Genomic DNA, 18,417 nt, shown 5'->3' with positions numbered 1-18,417 from the left:
ACAAAAGAGAGAGAGGGACGGAGAGAGAAAGAGGGAGGGAGAGAGAGAGGGGGGGAGAGGGGGGGGGAGCAGGTGGGTAAGTAAACGAATTGCCCCATGCAGAGAGGAGTGGAAGAAAGAAATGAGGCGTAATGAAGGAAAGAGACGTACCATAGGCGAGGGAGTCTGAGCCTGATCACTCACTCCATCAGTCATACTGGAGGAACGCAACCTGGATGACAGGAGAGACTGAGAGAGAGAGAGAAAGATCAACCCATACCCTCCGACCATTACACCATTCCCTCAACCTCTCTAATGAACATCCCTTTCTCCATCCATCTGTCCATTCCTCTATTCATCCACACATCTCTTCATATATCCAGCCGTCCAAATCACCAAATCAATCAGTCCATCCATCAATCCCATCAATTTTACCAGTCAATCACTTCATCGCTCTATCTATCCCTCCCTCCTCATCAGTAGTGTTCATGAGCCTGCAGTCGGATTAGCCATAATTAAAAAAAGAAAAGCAGATGTAACCCATGTAAACACTCTACTTAACTCATACGCCACGGTTTAATCGTTAAATTCACTAACAACCACAAAATCGGGATGAAAAAATGAAGCTACGTTTCTCCACGTCATCGGCTTTCGCTGCCCTAATTATTAATAATAACTGATGAGTAATTATAATTATAATATTGTTATATAATTATAAAATTATCCTAACGTACATGACGTTTTATACAAATATTTCTGTGAAATATGTTCTTGAAAAAAAGGTAAAAAATTTTAATTAATTAAATATATTTAACAGTAAAGGAATAGAAAAACTAAACAACTGCTAAATCATTGCACAAAATACTCGTAATATTAAAATTATTAAAATTGAAATATAATTTAGCAAAAATCAGGATAGATTAATCGGTAAAATATAGATTTTTAAACTGTAACTTTCATTTCTACTCAATCACAACTGAGAATAACAATTCAGCAGGTCAGTGTTAAAAGTAATGGCACCCTGTAAGTTCGACTGGACTCTGCTGTTCCATCTAAATCCATCCATATATCCCTCGCATATGCACCTCTCCCTCATCCATCTATCATCTATCTCCCCTCATCCATCTATCATACCTCTATCTATCTACAGATTCCCCCCATCCATCCATCCATCCATCCATCCTTCCTTCTCTCACCCCGGTGTTGTTCGCTCCGCCCATTTCTCCGTTGGTGTTAGGCGTGAGTGACAGTCTCATGGTGATCTCCTCTGAAAACTCTGGAGTGCTGAACTGATGAATGGGTGTGGCAGAGGGGGCGGGGCCAGCCACAGCCTCACTCATCCCTGAGAAATCCTCTTCTGTGATAGGGTCCCAGGACTGGGAGGGGAGGGGCTAATTAAAAATTACCCAATAACAAAAAGGAATGTTTTTTTTTTTTTTGTTAATCAGGAGAACTGTAAAATATCAAGATCAATCAAGAACATAGAGTACACTGCTTTTATAAAAAAATATTTATAAACAAGGGACAAACAAGGGTGTCAATCTCACATCATCAAGCTCTCGGGGGTCGAGGTGTTCGTTCTCCAGGTCCTCGCTGATATGACGTCTGGAGCGAAACACTCGGTGCGCTTCCTGGTTGATCTGATGCAGGTGATTATCGCTTTCCGTCTCAGATACCATGTCACTGCCAGACAGAGAGACACAACAAGCAGGAAATGACATCACACCTCTTCCACAATGCTAGTCAGCAGGATTTATTATTATTATTATTACTATTAACTCAAACAAAAACACGGATCTTTTCTCAGATTTTCACTCACTTCATTCATATTTACAGAAAAAAACACTGCAAGCCAAAACACAGCATTTTTGATTCACTTCCTGCAGTGAGTCGACTCGGAGACGAATCCCTTGCTCAAGAGAGTTGACTCAGAAGCAAATCAACAGCACTTCACTCAGAACCTCCTAAAGAACCACACCGAGGGGGAGAACGCACCCAGGTTCTACTCAATTGCACTTGAACGCTTTCAGAAATGAAAGTACTGTAAAACCTGTCTCCGACACAAGGAAGAGATCCTGAGTAGCGCAACTGTGTAAGATTCTGGATCCTCGACAATGCCACAGACATCAGGGCATCAGGACAAAAGGGGTGCCAAAACTTTCAGTCAGTTCCGTAGGTGACGCGTTATCTGTTAGTGTGAATTTGACAGAGCGCCCGAGAGAGAGATGAGCGAAACTGTTCGGCAACGCAAAGTGGGCGGGGCAAGTACAAATTTATGCAAATAAGGAGCGAAGTGACATGGCGATTACTGATAGGTGAGAGACGGAGGTGAACTTACTTATTGTTTCCCACCTAAGACACATAATCTGTGTTACTGGTTCCATGTCTACAGAACCGGTCGTTGTGATGGTACCCGTGAAACCATGGCAACCAGTAGTAAACTGAAGATAGGATAGAGACTTGAGTGACGTACGTTAAGTGTGCGTGTGTGTGTGTTTGTGTGAGCATACACTGTGCTGGGTCTTTTCCACTGCGTGGTTCGGTTGTTGTGATTAACGTAATACGTCCGGCCGAGATTATCCACTTTCTCTTCCCAACCTGCCGGCAATGGAGGAAGGACCTGCTGAGAATGACGAGAACCGCCGTGATCTACCGAGTCCACCTCCCAACCCTGAGAGAGAGAGAGAGAGAGAGAGAGAGAGAGACAAAGAGACAGAGATCAATACAGACAGACGAAGAGATAATGAGAGACAGTGGGAGAAAGGGAGACATGGAGAGAGAGAGAGAGAGAGAGAGAGAGAGAGAGAGAGAGAGAGAGAGATGAAGACAAAGAGATAGACAGATGGGGAGAGACATTAAGTGAGACCAGAGAGTGAGAAGGTGAAAGATCCAGAGAGTTAGAGAGACAGAGACAGACGTAGAAAGAGAGAGAGAGAGAGAGAGAGAGAGAGAGAGAGAGCGCGCTCACCTCAGCCTCCTCCCTCATCTCGCCGCTCTCCTCCTCCTGAGCACCGTTCTTCGGCAGGTATGCCATCTTCAGCCTCAGATAACCTTTCACCCTTGACTTATGACTGAACGAACGAACGAACGAACGCACACACACATGCACACACACACACACACACAAGCAAGCACGAAAAATACACTGACAATCAGTGACAGAATGTAAAAAGTATTAAAGCAGCAACCAGTGCAGGGAATAGCTAATTTTAGGGCCAGAAAAAAAAAAACAGAAGCCTGAAATGATGAAACTAATGAGATCCATCATATTTTAAACTCATAACCAACTATTTTTTAAGAGGTCTTTCAAACTATATATTTATTACAGATCCAGAAACAACACAAACTACAAACTGCACCTTTAAAATATACACACACAAATATTAGCAACCAATCCAGATCCTATCCAGACTGTAACAAGAAAACAATCATTCAAATAATCTGGGGATGTACTGTACGCAGAACATTTTAGGAGTTATTTAAAAAGTACACAACAACAAATTTTTTTTTTAATGTTCCTAAATTTATAGTTATTTTAGGGGCCCAGGCACTTTAAATGAATAGTTTGGTTGCACAAAAGTGGTTGAAAAGTTGTGCTAGGGTTTAAGTGTTACTAGTGTGGCCAACAAACTTACAGCTGCCAGTTTTAACTTAAAGATTCTGCACTACAACCGTTTGTAGCTTTCTTCTGTCTATGTTTATAGACAACACACACCAATCAGCTGTAACATGAAAACCACTTGTCTAATATTGTGCCTCCAAAACAGCTCTGAGTCATCGAGGCATGGAGTCCACAAGACCTCTAAAGGTGTGCTGTGGTATCTGGCACCAAGACGTTAGCAGCAGATCCTTTAAGTCCTGTAAGTTGTGAGGTGGGACCTCCGTGGATCGGACTTGTTTGTCCCACAGACGCTCGATCGGATTGAGATCTGGGGAATTCGGAGGCCGAGTCAACACCTTGAACTCTTTGTCATGTTCCTCAAACCGTTCCTGAACAGTTTCTGCAGTGTGTCAGCGAGCATTATCCTGCTGAAAGAGGCCACTGCTATTAGGGAATACCGTTACCATGAAGGGGTGTACTCGGTCTGCAGCACTGTTTAGGTAGGTGGTACGTCTCAAAGTAACATCCACATTAACCTCAGGATCCAGGGTTTCCCAGCAGAACATTACCCAGAACATCACACTACATCTTCACATAGTGCATCCTGTTGCCATCTCTTCCCCAAGTAAGCGACGCACGTGCCTGTCCACATGATGTAAAAGAAAACATGACTCATCAGATCAGACCACCATCTTCCATTGCTCCATGGTCCAGTTCTGATGCTCATGTTCCCATTGTAGGAGGTTTCAGTGGTGTACAGGGAGTCAGCATGGGCACTCTGACCGGTCTACAGTTACGCAGCTCCATACGCAGCAAGCTGTGATGCTGTGTATTCTGACTCCTTTTTCAGCAGTTTGTGTTACAGCAGATCTTCTGTGGGATCGGACTGGACAAGCTAGCATTCGCTCCCCATGCACATCAATGAGTCTTGAGCGCCCATGACCCTGTCGCCGGGTCACCGGTTCTCCTTCCTTGGACCACTTTTGCTAGGTACTAACCGCTGCATACTGGGAACACCCCACAAGTCCTGTTTTGGAGATGCTCTGACCCAGTCTTCTAGACGTCACAATTTGGTCCTTGCCAAAGTCACTCAGATCCTTACACTTGGCCATTCCTGCTTCCACATCGAGAACTTCGAGAACTGACTGTTCACCTGCTGCCTAATAAATATATCCCACCCCTTTACAGGTGCCACTGTAACGAGATAATCAATGTTATTCACTTCACCTGTCAGTGGCTTTAATGTTATGGCTGATCGGTATAAACCGGAGGCTATATGCTTCCATCACTTATTAGCTACTTGTTTGTGGATACAATCCAGACATTTTGGTTGATTGACCATATTTTGGGGTAAACAAAATCCAAAAAAACCAAAACAAACAAAACAAAACAGAAAACACTGACCTTCTTGGCCTGAGGAGGAAGTCTTTAAATGTGTATGGCCGCTCCATCGCCGGATCCTCTGTCTGCGAACAAACCAAAACAGACTCAAAGTAAATAAAGAAAGCAAGAGCCTCAGCTCTATCACACTGCAAAGCTGTGAACATCTGAGCGTTGGTGAGTGAGTCAGGGAAAGCAGTTAGAGGCTGAACACCATGGCGAACTTCCAGAGTCCTGCTTACGTAATCAACATCTCCTGTTACATATTCCATGCAGGCCACAGGTTGTAGCTCTACAGAACAGCAGCTGTTATTAGTGGCTCCACAAGAATCAACGGCATCAGCAAATCTGCCGGAGACCAAGAATGTACATAAACAAGGAAAATTTAACCAAAAAAAAAAAAAAAAAGAAGGATTTCAGAATCTGAGACTGGAAACTGCATCTACAGGAAGCTCTGAGAAACCCATCAGCTTTAGCAGTATAACTGCTTCGAGGTGATCAGCTCATTATATCATCTGTTCCTCTTTATTTACTCATTTAAAGCTGGATTTTCCGAGACTTGGTGCACCCAGCACCTGGCAGAGGATGTTAGATAGCAATCAGATTAAACGTGAGGTGTGGACAGCTTGGGGAGGAAAAAAACAACAACAAAAAACCAGCACCATTCTAGGAAGCAGCTACGTGTCTGAAGTGCCACTCACATCCGCGAGATAAATCCCGGTATTTCCTTAAAAGATCCTATCAGACCAGTCTGGGACATAAGTGGCCAATTTCAACGGTTTCTTCCACTTTTTATCTTTATCTTTCTGTGGTAAGGATGTCATCTGTGTAGAACTATCCATATCCAGTACACAAACGATTAGGAAACACACCAAAAACACCCCAAAAGAAGTGTGTCTGCTATAGACGTGACACTGAAGAGCATCAGCAGTCCAGCCTCATGAACACGAGTACAGGTTAGCTTTAATATCAGTTCTGAATTAGTCGAAGACTAGCTTTAGCAAAGAACCAGGACTATTTTTTTAAATTAGCTTTAATACAATACTAAGATTAGTTATACTAAGGATCCAGGATCAGCTTTAGCATCGGTCCAGGAGATCAGACGAGAGTTTCTAGTTAAAAAATATATTTACACAAGATTAGCTTTAATTTAGGGCTAGTGCTAGCTTTAATATAGATCCAGGATTAGTTCAGGATGAACTTTCCTAGCTTTAATATAGAAACAGGATCAGTTTTAAACACAGGCTCAGGATTAGCTTTAATATCAATTAAATGTATGTCTAGAATTTGCTTTAATATATACTAAGCCAGCACAGGTCCAGGATTCCATTTTACGGTGGTCTAAGATTAATTTCAACATAAATCATGCACAAGTCCAGCCCCTTTTTTAAAGCATGGGCTTAGGACCAACTAATAACAATTTGACCAGAATTAGTCCAGGACTAGCTTTAATACGCATCAGATCAGCTTTAATAAAAAGGTCCAGGACTAGCGTTAATGCTGGTCCAGTATTAGTCCAGGACTAGCGTTAATGCTGGTCCAATATTAGTGCAGGACTAGCGTTAATGCTGGTCCAGTATTAGTGCAGGACTAGCGTTAATGCTGGTCCAGTATTAGTGCAGGACTAGCGTTAATGCTGGTCCAATATTAGTGCAGGACTAGCGTTAATGCTGGTCCAGTATTAGTGCAGGACTAGCGTTAATGCTGGTCCAGTATTAGTGCAGGACTAGCGTTAATGCTGGTCCAGTATTACTCCAGGACTAGCTTTATTAGCCTAGCCTATGACTAGCTGTAATTTGGCTCCTGGACTAATTCGGGTGCAGGATGACTCCAGGTGTAGCTGTACTACAAGGTCAACACGATACCACGGGCTAGTTAAAAGGACGTCTACACAGTTCCCCCGCCTCCGAGTTTGATGCACCTCTGTGCATGCTAGTTCGACAGCAGGTAGATATTGTTAGCCTTAGGTTAGCATGCGCCCCTGCCTCATGTGACTAACCCCCATATTCATATACGCATATCCAGTGCGTTAAACCTGATATGAAATATTTCAAAACAAATTCAATAGCGTAACAAAAGATTCAAAAACAGCTTAAAAAAAATTAACATCTCTCATTTATAGAACTATATTTGTGTTACGTTCAGACATTTTAAGAATTTTTAAAAGACCCACAGACACTCTGGATAAACCCAGAACTAATACGAGTCCAGTTCAAAACCCTTGACCCTTGCTAAACCCTCTCTGAACTAGCTTTACATGGTTTAGGGATTAAATAACATGTAGGAAGTGTGGGATTAGCGCTAATATACACCCAGACTTCTAGCACAAGGTTGAAGAGGGTCCTGAGATCATAAGCTGGTCGTAAATGAGAGGAAGTGAGTAAGTCAGGTGACGTGAAAGAGTGAGTGTGCAGAACACGCTTCAGCTTGTAATTATACATGGCGTTTGTCTGGGATTTAGCTGAAAGCCCACAGGTGCACCCGCTACCACTGAAGACGTTGTGTAATGAGTGATGACAGACACAGAGATTCTGTTTCATAGCTTTGGATTTGATAACTTTAGTCACAATGCTCGCTTAACACAAACATCCTGTAATGTGTTTTACTTTTAACTACAAAACAGCAAAAATTCTCTCTCTCTCTCTGTATGTAGTGTGTAAGAAAGGAACAGCGGGGTTTGCTTTGAATTGAGGCTGACTTTTTTTTTTTGTTGCCCAGGTTCATCTAAATAGGGATACCACTGTAACCAATCAGATCTCAGTTCCTGCCCCAATAATACCACTACAACCAATCAGATCACAGATCCTGCCCCCAATAATACCACTGCAACCAATCAGATCCTGCCCCAAATAATACCACTGCAACCAATTAGATCTCAGATCCTGCCCCCCAGTAATACCACTGCAACCAATCAGATCACACGTCCTGACCCAACAGTACCACTGTAAACAATCAGATCTCAGTTCCTACCCCCACTAATACCACTGCAACCAATCAAATCAGAGATCCTGCAGTTCCTACCTCCCAATAACCGATCAGACATCAGTTCCAGCCCCCTCAATGCCCCTACAACTAAGTGGACCCCAGTTCCCACCCCCGATACCAATATAACCGATCGGACCTTAGTTCCCGTCTATAACACCAAAGATTTCTAGAACTATTTACAGTTTTGCATTCACCTGGAGCTTTGCTTAAATGTAAACGTTATAGCATTGTCATGATCGCACACAAGTGTCCGTATTAGCAGTGTACAAAATGATCAGATGATCAAATAAAACAATAACTTACAAAAAATATATAATAATAATTCAGCAACAGACTGATGATCAAAATACCAACTGAGGTTTTTGGCAGAGTTTTAACTTTGTTATAAATTTGTATGTTTTCAATTTTTTTAAATCACAATTCATAAAAATACATATTTATGTGCAGTGACACATGTACATGGCAAACATCGGATATAGGGATTGGTCCGGAATTCCTGTATCAGTGCCTCAAAAATTTTTTACTACCTACTAAACTGGAAACTGTTGTGTTTATACTAGGGATGTCACGAGAACCGATACTTCAGTACCAACATTCTTAAAACGTGACATTACTTCTTTTTCTGCAGTAGCGTTAGCACCATTTGTAACGAAAGTACCGAAGTACCGAGGTTGCGATTCTTCCGGAGCTGAAGGGGGCAGCAAATACGCGCAAGTGTTTTAGTCGGTCCACAAGACGTGAAGAAGAAGAGGAACGCCTACAAGCACACGGGAAAAACTACAGAAGTTTAGCTTAGCTTAACACGTTTAGCTCCGCCCCGACTCGTTGAGAGGAAAGCTAGTATCGGTTTCCGGTGCGCAACTGATGCTATTGTTCATTTCAAACAAAGCAAGGAAACACCTGGAATTTGGCGAAGCACCTGAAAGACGGTCCCTATATTATATTTGTTTGAGGCAGCTGGCATCGTTGCCGTGAAACCAGCGAACGTTATGCTCCATGTAATGTTAGCGATAGCCAGTTATTTGTTAACGACGCTAACGCATTGCAGTGTTATAAACTACCTCCTAATGGGCCAGCATGCATCGCCATTCAGCCCGTGTCCTGTCAGCTAAATGTAGAATAATGTCACTAATAATTATTCACATGTTCATGCTTTTAATAAATCGTTTTGGCCTGCCACCATATCAGTGAATTTAAACTAATGCTTGCATTCAGAGTATAAGGTGTGTGTGGGTGTGTGCATGCACACGTTTAGGAGTGCACCTCCGGAGACTCATTGTCAGACAGTGTTTGATAACTAAAATACCCCGCCCCCTCTCCCTCTCTCTCTCTCTCTCTTTGCCAGTATCAGCCAGAGGAGGATGTCATCCAGGAGAGTTTTAAAATTTTTTTTATTTTATTTTATTCTTATACCACACTGTGGTATCGACTTTGGTATCGAGTATCGTGTACTTTTGGTGGTATTGGTACCAACTACTAGATTTTTGGTATCCTGACATCCCTAGTTTATACTGTATACTAAAAAACCTTTGATGACAAAATCACAATGAAAAGGCCTTGTTTTGCCTAGCTTGACTAAAGCTCTGTGTGTGTGTGTGTGTGTGTGTGTGTATGTGTTTACTATGGCTTGTTGTTCAGTTTAGTGGTATTTTTCCGTCGTTAGCTGAAGAGGGACACCCTCCTTAACTGGCCCACATGTTTACATTTCAAACGCAACCCCCTGTTTCCACTCCCTACAGGGAGAGGGGCTTCGGAGGTTCATGTTTTCAGGAAAGTCGTCCGTGAGGGCATTCCAAGTAAAACACACACACACAAACACTCTTATACAAAGAACTTACCGGCAAGTAATTCAGAGGCACATCCACCTGTCCCAGGAAGTCATCTCGAGTCTGTGTGAATCAGAGGAAAAACAGAATTAGCGCTTGAATTTTGAGGGACTCATGACACACACACTCACACACACACACACACACACATACACGCGACCCCGAGAGAAAAACTGGCTACGATCTGAAGAATGGAGGAAAAGAAAGAAGAAAGGGGAGAGTAAGTGAGCAAGGGAGAGAGAGAGAGAGAGACACCCAGTTTACGATTACTCCAGTGAGGAAGAGACGAGGATGTAGAAGGGAAAAGGTCAAAGGTTCAGTGGGTCAGGGGTCGTGTGTCAGTCACCGCGTGAAGCCTCGCCTCGCACCCTGAAAGCCACACAGTGAAACTAATCTATGCTGCGTGTCCAGTTACGCTAACTCTGCTCATAGGCTCATTTACCTGTCCGAAGTGTAAAAGCCCATTCCTGTGTCGATCGAGACCAGAGTGAGCCTGCATGTGGAATAAACTGGTTGAAACAACAACAACACCACCAACAACACCACCACCACACACACACACACACACTCGAGCATCGCGGTTTTCACCCTGTTTATACCAGGGGTTTTCGAATAAAATTTGTTCAGCTACGTAAAAGTCCTTTTTTTAGATTATTCCTCGTCACACCGTACGAGATCCTAATAAAATTCTATAAACAGACTGGATGATAGCGCGTGCTCTCAGTGTCGGATTATACAATGAAGATCCATAAACGATAGATCTGCGATTAAAGTAAATCGCTATGTATAACACTGCTTAAGTCATCGATCATCTGGCCGTCGGCTCGTGTGGAAACCCGGCTCGCATAAATGCAAACGTTCAAGGTGAGCTTGAGATACTGATGAGTAGAGGTCGATCCGATTGATCGGTTTTGCTGATCGTGAAAAATTCCACAGGGATAGTGTTTCTCGGTTGCGGAGCAGCTGAGAAGCGTCTGCTGTCGTTATACGGTACAAGAATGGCCTCTAGAGGCGAAATAAAAACCCATCGCTGACCAATTTTGTCATGTTATTTGAAGTGTTTTTAATTGATTTTGGACGACTCTTAATTTGTTATTCGGAGCGCTACTTTTTTGGTTCAGTTTGGATGCATGTTATTTATTTACTTTAATAATTATTAATAGCTAAAATATATTAATAGTTATATATGTATTTCATTTTTTTAAAAGTACAGTAAATTTTCATGGTACAGTCAGTACTGTTTATTTTTGTAATAAAGTTACACTCCGAGTATTATACTTTCATTCAGTATCAATATTAAACACTATGGGTTGATTAATCGGTTATCGGCAAAGGTTAGATTTAGCCGCCCAACCGGTCCACCTCTAATAACGGGATTTTTTCTACCCATTAGCGTTTACGCTTAACATTTCGTCTTCGTTTATGTTTCGCCATCGCCACCATCATATCAGTAGCCATCCCGTGAGTTTGGCGTCCTCCTGTTGGCTGATTTTTACATGTGCTCGCGCCCTTCATCCATCTTTGTTCGCAGCGAAACGAAACTGGCATTGTGAGTTCTAAGACCACGGATCTCGACTCGCGTCCGAATAATTACCATAATATAATTTAAGGTGTGCGATGTTTGTCAGGCAAAAAATCAAACAGTGCAAAATCAGAAGTTTTGTGTCCTTTCCTCTCAAACACGTACCGAAGCCTCGTCGAGAGAATTACGAGCCAAATTACAATCAGTTGTTGTTTTTCACTTGAGTCGTTCTCAAATGCTCGGTTTTACTTTCATTGCTCGTTAGCTACTTGCAGCTTCAGAGTCAAATTAATGAAGCTTCAGAAACTTCAGATACCGAAGACGTCTCAGTCGACCCCCCCGCAAACCGTTTCAGGTTCAGTCATCACATCTGTACAACATGGCCCGGTCCGAGATGTAAGAACATTATGGAAATTAGACTGAAATTCTTGACAAAACACTGATTTGTTTGAAGCGTTTGGAAATGAAGATATGACGCAGCGAGCTGCTCAGCATCAACACTCAAGCTGTTTTATTTTCTCTCTAGTGAACTTTGATCTGGTTGAGTTTTGTCAGAAAATCTGCGACGTTCAGCCCACGTTCTGCACTTTGTTTTTCCAGCTCGTTTGACATTTAAACCAAAGTCCAGTGTGTTAACGAGAACACAGAGACTCTGTACGGCTCTAAAGAACGGCCTACAGTCTCCGCTGAGAGAGATAGAAAGAAGGAGAGAGTGTGAGTCACCAAGTGCGGAGATAACACAGATCATCCACAACATTTTCCTTCAGTTTCAGCAACCGATAGAGTAAAGCTGATGATTCACTGGTCACGTATAGTGTACACAAAACCTCAGAGATCCAAAAAATGCCAGCAAATCATACGACACCAATGGGGAAACTCCTTCATTCCTTCTTAGGGGGCTTTCCACAGATTCTTATCGCCATACTAATTACTGCACAACAGGAAGTAAGAAGGAAAGCCTCTAGAGCTAAGGAGGATAATTAAGGTTTTGGAAATGATTTCCTACAGAATTGACCTCTGCTTCCGAACCAGTCATATTGGACAAGAGCACAAACACCAAACTTTCTTTACATGTAAAAATTTTTTATTTATTTATTTTTTTAAAATCCTTCACAAACCTACAAAGTGGGTTAAATTCCGGTCAGATGACCGATTCCATTCGTAAACACAGAAATAATCAAACGTTTTGAAATGCAAACTCAGCTAGAAGTGCAAAACAGTAAATTTAGCATGTACCATCAAGGCTAAATAAAACTCATTTCCAGAGATGCTAGAAAATAAAATTAGTCTAGTAAAATTTTTAAAAATATGACAAATATAGCTAAGAAACAAATGAGGTTATTTTCTGAGCAGCAGCTGCAGGAGCGAACCGTCATCATCGTAGTAGTAGTAGTAGTAGTAGTAGTCATCATTTGTACATACAAAATCTTACAGTCCCCTCTGAAATGATTGGAACAGCAGGGCCAATTAATTTGTTTTTGTTCGAGTTTGAGATCAAAAAACATATATGAGGTGATAGATCAGTATTTCAGCTTTTCTTTCCTCGTATTTACATCTAGACGTGTTAAACAACTTAGAACGTGGCACCATTTGTTTGCACCCACCCATTACTGGAACATGTGACTGACAGGTGTTTCTTCTTGCCCAGGTGTGACCTGTAAAATTGATAGTATAAAGATTTAATAGTTCTGAATGTCTACTCTTGGTCTGAACCCTGGGTTTCACCTGTGAAGACTGCATTTGTTGTTAAAAAGGATAAAACAACATGAAGATCAGAGAGCTGTCTATGGGAGAAAAGCGAGCCATTTTGAAGCTGAGAAAAGAGGGAAAATCTATCAGAGGCATTGCGTATAGCCCATACAGCAATTTGAAATGTCCTGAAAAAGAAGGAAACCACTGGTGTACTGAGCGACAAGACGTGGAACGGGTCAGCCAAGGAAAAAACAGCAGCTGATGACTGAACACTGTGAGAGCTGTGAAGAAAAACAAAAACACTAACGGTCAATGACATCAACAACCTCCACAGGGCAGGGGTGAAGGTATCACAAGCCATCGTTCAAAGAAGAATTCAAGAGCAGAAATATAGAGCCTGTACCACAAGATGCAAACCACTCATTGGCAGCAAGAATCGGGAAACCAGACCGGAATTCGCAAAAAAATACAGAGATGATCCACGAAATTTCTGGAACCAAGATGAACCTCTACCAAAGTGACGGAAAGGCCAAAGTGTGGAGAAAGAAAGGATCTGCTCATGATCCAAACCATACAAGCTCATCTGTGAAACATGGTGGAGGTAGCGTCATGGCTGCTTCTGGAACATTCTCACTAATCATTATTGATAATGGAACTCATGATGGTAGCAGCAGAATCAATTCAGAAGTCTACAGGAACAATCTATCGATGAGTCTTAGACTTGATGTAGTTACTGCAAGCAAGGGATATGCAACCAAATATTAAGCGTTATTCACTTTAAATTACTTTCTCTGTTCCTATACTTTTGCTCACCTATAAATTGGGAGGTCTGCTACCAAAGGTGCCATGTTTTAAGTTGTTCAACACGTCTAGACGTAAATATCAGGAAACGAAAGCTGAAATTATGACCTATCGTCTCAGTCACTTTTTGATCTCAAACCCAAATGTTTTCAACGTATAGCAGGGGGGAAAAAAAAACAGAACTGACCTTGCTGTTCCGATACTTTCGGAGGGCACCGTATTTCCCCCGATACCTTCCTTCCCCTACCGCGTCTGGAAGCGTTCGATCACCGAGGACACCTGAGAGTCTTGGCAGAATGTCAGGGAAGTTCCTAAAGCGTAGCAGTTTTCAGGTAGAAGAAGTGGTGGCTTAGCGGTTAAGGATCTGGGTCACTGATTGGAAGGTCGGGGGTTCAAGCCCCAGCACTGCCAAGCTGTCACTGTTGGGCCCTTGAGCAAGGCCCAACAGTGCTCCAGGGGCCCTCTCTGCTCCAGGGGTGCTGTATCATGGCTGACCCTGCGCTCTGACCCCAGCTTCCTGACAGGCGAAGAAAAGAATTTCACTGTGCTCTACTGTATACGTGACCAATAAAGACTCATTAAGAAGCCAGAGAAGATACCACAGCACTGTCCGACTCTCGATTCGGATTAGTCGAAAGCTGCTGATTCATTTCTAGCTGCAAATCACCGGGTTTATATTAATGTCGTTTCTATGGTAACAGCTCATTCACTTGGACTTGGTCGGCGGACGCTCCGCATAAACGCATTACAAAACACCTGTAATCGGTGAATAAGTGACAACAGGAACTTTGCTTCGTGACACCACTCCGTCAACGATTATTTTCCTATAAGAGCACGAAACAGAGCGCTTTACTCCATGAAGACTTCACTCTGACCTTTAACCCTTTAAGATAATAAGTAAGAACACACCTGTAGTCCATGAGATCCCAGCGGAGGAAATAGGATCGTTATGGACATTTGATTCAGCTGACGCAAACAACGTGGGAATTCCCAGATACCTCGCTTCCAGTAACCTCTTTTTCTCCTCATATGAAAACAACACTTTCTTATGATCATGAAACATACAGCGAGGTTGCGACACCGAGCGACTAAAAATGTCATTTACAAAGCAAAATACTCTTAACTCTTAAGTAAAACACAAAAGGTCAGTGAGAAGCACATTAGAAATCCATCACAGTCATTAAAGAAACCAACGGGTTTGGAGCCGAGATTTAGTTTTAATATTTGAGGTTGGCGTAACCGTTTTCATACAAAGGAGCATTGTCAAGACTTGGATATATTCAGCAAACATCTCGAAACCTTTTTGCAAACTGATACGTGCAGCGTGTCAAAGGTCTTTATGGTCACTTTAGCTGTAACTGTATCCTAGACCTTAACGACCACAGAGCAGCTGAGGCGTACAGTGATCCAAGTCAAGGGAGAAGGGCTGATCTGAAAACCCAACAACAGCACTTGATGCAGGTCTAAAGATAGAACAGCCCGCTCTTATAACGACAAGAGAGAGACAAAAAAACCAAGCTTAAGAGCGCTTCTGGGCAGGCAGACATATCTGTCAGTGCTCCTTTCAGTTCCTTTACTCCCAACACCCCCCCACTTATTTTTTTACATTAATTTTTTTTTTCTCAAGAAAAATCCACTGGTAAAATTTTGAACGTCTGAGGTCGAGAAACCAAAAACCAGTGCGGTTAAGCTTTTCTCCTGCCTTTCCATTTTTCTTACTCTTTTTTACTTCCCAGAAAGTCCTCCCCCCTCCCCATCACACAGTCCCAAACTCCCTACCTCCTCTCCTCTGCTTTTCTCATTAGCCTTCCACTTATTAACTACTGACACGGTGAATTATTGACAAAACGTCACATTCCAGGTCTAGACACACACACACACAAAATTTGCATTGTGTAATAAAATCAGCCATCTGGTAACACACGGGGCCTAACGTGGTGACATTCCAACAGAAACCAAATCAATACATGGATAGAAAATGAGAGAAAACCTGCATACGATGTGAAATTCTAGACCTCCGGTGGTAATTACCTTTGGGTCATTCCAGGTAGGTCCTTTTCCAAAGCTAATATCCTGTGTCGAGTTAGACCTGTGGGTGCCTCCTTGGCTGAAATATATCTTGAACTTGGCCTGCCTCGGATCCTGTTCTTTCCTGATCTTAAAGGTGCAGCCTTGAGCTCCGTCCTCATCGACTTCGTTCTCGGAGATGGGGGCATGAAGGTTAGGCATAGATCCAGGGCGTGATGGTACTTGTCTAGGTTGTAAGGGCTGAGAGGTGCTCCTCTCGAGTCGGATTCGAGGGTAACGTACTGCACGGCCACCTTTACAGCCTAGCTCGGACGCCTCTCTCTGGCCATTTGTAGCCACGGTTCTTCCACTGTCCTGTTGGAGCTGGAAGACAAGTCTCCGAGTACCAGAATTTCCATCTGTGGTTGGCTGAACAGACCAACGGCAGGCACCGTTTTGCCCATCCTGGCTGTACGGAACTATTCTGAACTGCTGGACATCAGATCCATTGGTGGCACTTCGCTGGATACACAACCTACCGATGCTGATTCCTGGAGACCCTTCGTTGACGATTCCCGAAGGAGAGAGTCCGTTCTGTAAATCGTGTGGCCTGACGCAGAAAACTCGCCTCTTGGGCTGGGCAGGATCCGTTCCTGGGTTAGTCTGATCCGTGATCAGAGTGGTTTGACTTTCTCTTCTGCGATAAAATGCAGATTGAGAAGATAACCAGTCCTCTGCAGGCTCGGTGTATGCCGGAGCTGGATCCTGGGGGTATCCTGGTGGTGAATCCATGGACTGTACATCTTCCTGGGGTGTAGACGAGCGCTGGAGGGAGATCTGCATGGACGTGCTCTTGGTGGGCCTTGGCGGTTCGGTTTGGCTCTGGAGCTGCGGGATAAACATGGAGGAGCTTCGTTTTAAGAAAGCGCCAGAAACAGGAGCGTCCTCCTCAAGCGACGGGTTCTGCGGACGCATTTGGAAAATCATGTCTCCCGATCCAGCGACGTCGTATTCTGTGTGATGTGTATTCTGGTCTTCGTCCTCGACTTCCTGTAACTCTGGAGCTGTGTTGCTGCGGTTGGACCCAAAGTAGAGACGCAGCCGGCGAGACATTCTCGCGTCTCTGTCTGGTTCCACTCGACTCTGTCTATTGCCCACCCTTTAAACGTGTCTGATCGGCTCTCTGCACTCTCTCTCTCTCTCTCTCACTCAGCCACACAGTTTTCCCCCTTTACTTTTTGCCTTCCCTCGCTCACTGGGAGAGAGAGAAAAAACAGGAGTGCATAGTAACAAGAGAAGCACTGCCAGAGATCTGCAAAGTTCAGACCACAAACTCCCAATGAGACTGAGAGTGTGTGTGTGTAGGGAAGAGGGGTGGGGGGGACGGTTTGGAGAGAATATACCCACTATCATTTGGCAAACTGTTAGCACTGCACCTCGATGGTGACAGGCAGCAGAAATAACCAGAGTGACAAGTAGCATTCCAAGCGTGATTGGGTAAGGACGCCTGGCACTCAGGAAAGCCGAGGTGAGGGTAGGATGGCCTTGGTCACGTGCCTCAAAAATGGCACAGACTTCCTGTCCCTCTTAAACACACCCCACCACCAATCCGAGAGATCTAAACAGCCTTCTGTCAGCTGCCACTGATCTGTCAGGATGAAGCTGGCCCCCGGCAGAGGGACAGAAAAAAAGGGGGCGAGAAGGAGCGAGAGAAAGAGAGAGAGAGATCACAGCTAAGACAGGAAACACTCTCCACTAACTCGTAAATCTGCGTCTTCTCTCTCCCCACACACCGAGGACACGAGGAGAAGCCAAGCAGCATTGGATCAAAAAGGCTTTAAAAAAAAAAAAAAACCACACACAAAGAAAAATAATTTGCTTCCCGTTTAAAAACGTAGTAATTAATACAAAAACAAAAGCACACATGACCACGTCATTCAGCAGCTAGCAGGTGGCTTCTGAAACACGATCTTATTTATACAGATGACTCGCTTCAGTGCAAAAACAACAAACTGGTTTAAAACTTATTCAGAAGTTATTAAGGAAAATAAATTTATGCAATTTTCCCCAACACATTTGATGTCCGAGTTTAGCTCAGTGCCTTACATTCTTGCACTGCAGCAACAAAGATAATGTTGCTAAAAAGGAAGGGACGCTTATAGCCTCCAGTTTAGCATCGTACTCCATACGTGCACGTGTAAATCCTCCCACGTCAGTGTCTCCAATTGTGGAGGTGTTCGTTTTCTACGTACATACGCGACATGGTGCTGCAATTTAAGCGACAGCTACAAGCGACAGTTTCTCAGTCGTGTTGTATCGCATAATATGTATAGAGATTTGTATTATATCATATATACAAAACTATAAGGCCAAAAGTATGTGGACCCCTGACCAGCATACTCGTAAGCCCTTGTTGAATGATGCGCATTGTGTATCGTACACTACGTATCGAGACGCGCATCGAATATCGTACACTACATATCGAGATGCGTATCGTGTATCGTACACTACGCATCGAGACGTGTATCGTATATCGTACACTACATATCGAGATGCGCATCATACACTACGCATCGAGACGCGCATTGTATATCGTACACTACGCATCGAGACGCGCATCGTAT

The 18,417-nt window shown here is 43.3% G+C and overlaps 1 protein-coding gene across 7 annotated transcripts in view; it reads right to left on the bottom strand.

Moving 5' to 3' along the window:
* The window catches only part of nedd4l (NEDD4 like E3 ubiquitin protein ligase), a 64,706-nt gene that overhangs the window by 25,444 nt on the left and 20,845 nt on the right, over positions 1–18,417 (bottom strand). For 2 of the 7 annotated variants that reach the window (XM_053648117.1, XM_053648120.1), the window contains exons 1-9: positions 15,818–16,948; positions 10,214–10,264; positions 9,784–9,834; positions 4,985–5,046; positions 2,948–3,050; positions 2,490–2,650; positions 1,527–1,662; positions 1,176–1,370; positions 151–228 (exon numbers count right to left, since the gene is read on the bottom strand). In XM_053648117.1, the coding sequence (XP_053504092.1) occupies positions 151–228; positions 1,176–1,370; positions 1,527–1,662; positions 2,490–2,650; positions 2,948–3,050; positions 4,985–5,046; positions 9,784–9,834; positions 10,214–10,264; positions 15,818–16,906 (1,926 nt within the window). In that variant the 5' untranslated portion in view covers positions 16,907–16,948. Of the gene's footprint in view, positions 1–150; positions 229–1,175; positions 1,371–1,526; positions 1,663–2,489; positions 2,651–2,947; positions 3,051–4,984; positions 5,047–9,783; positions 9,835–10,213; positions 10,265–15,817; positions 16,949–18,417 lie in introns of those variants that run through there. The other 5 variants (XM_053648118.1, XM_053648121.1, XM_053648119.1 and 2 more) reach the window with 5 other exon arrangements.

The sequence above is a fragment of the Ictalurus furcatus genome, chromosome 18, assembly GCF_023375685.1.
Source record: "Ictalurus furcatus strain D&B chromosome 18, Billie_1.0, whole genome shotgun sequence".
Classification (NCBI taxonomy): domain Eukaryota; kingdom Metazoa; phylum Chordata; class Actinopteri; order Siluriformes; family Ictaluridae; genus Ictalurus; species Ictalurus furcatus.
Note: the sequence above shows the minus strand (reverse complement) of the source record. Positions and strands in the feature narration are given on the sequence as shown.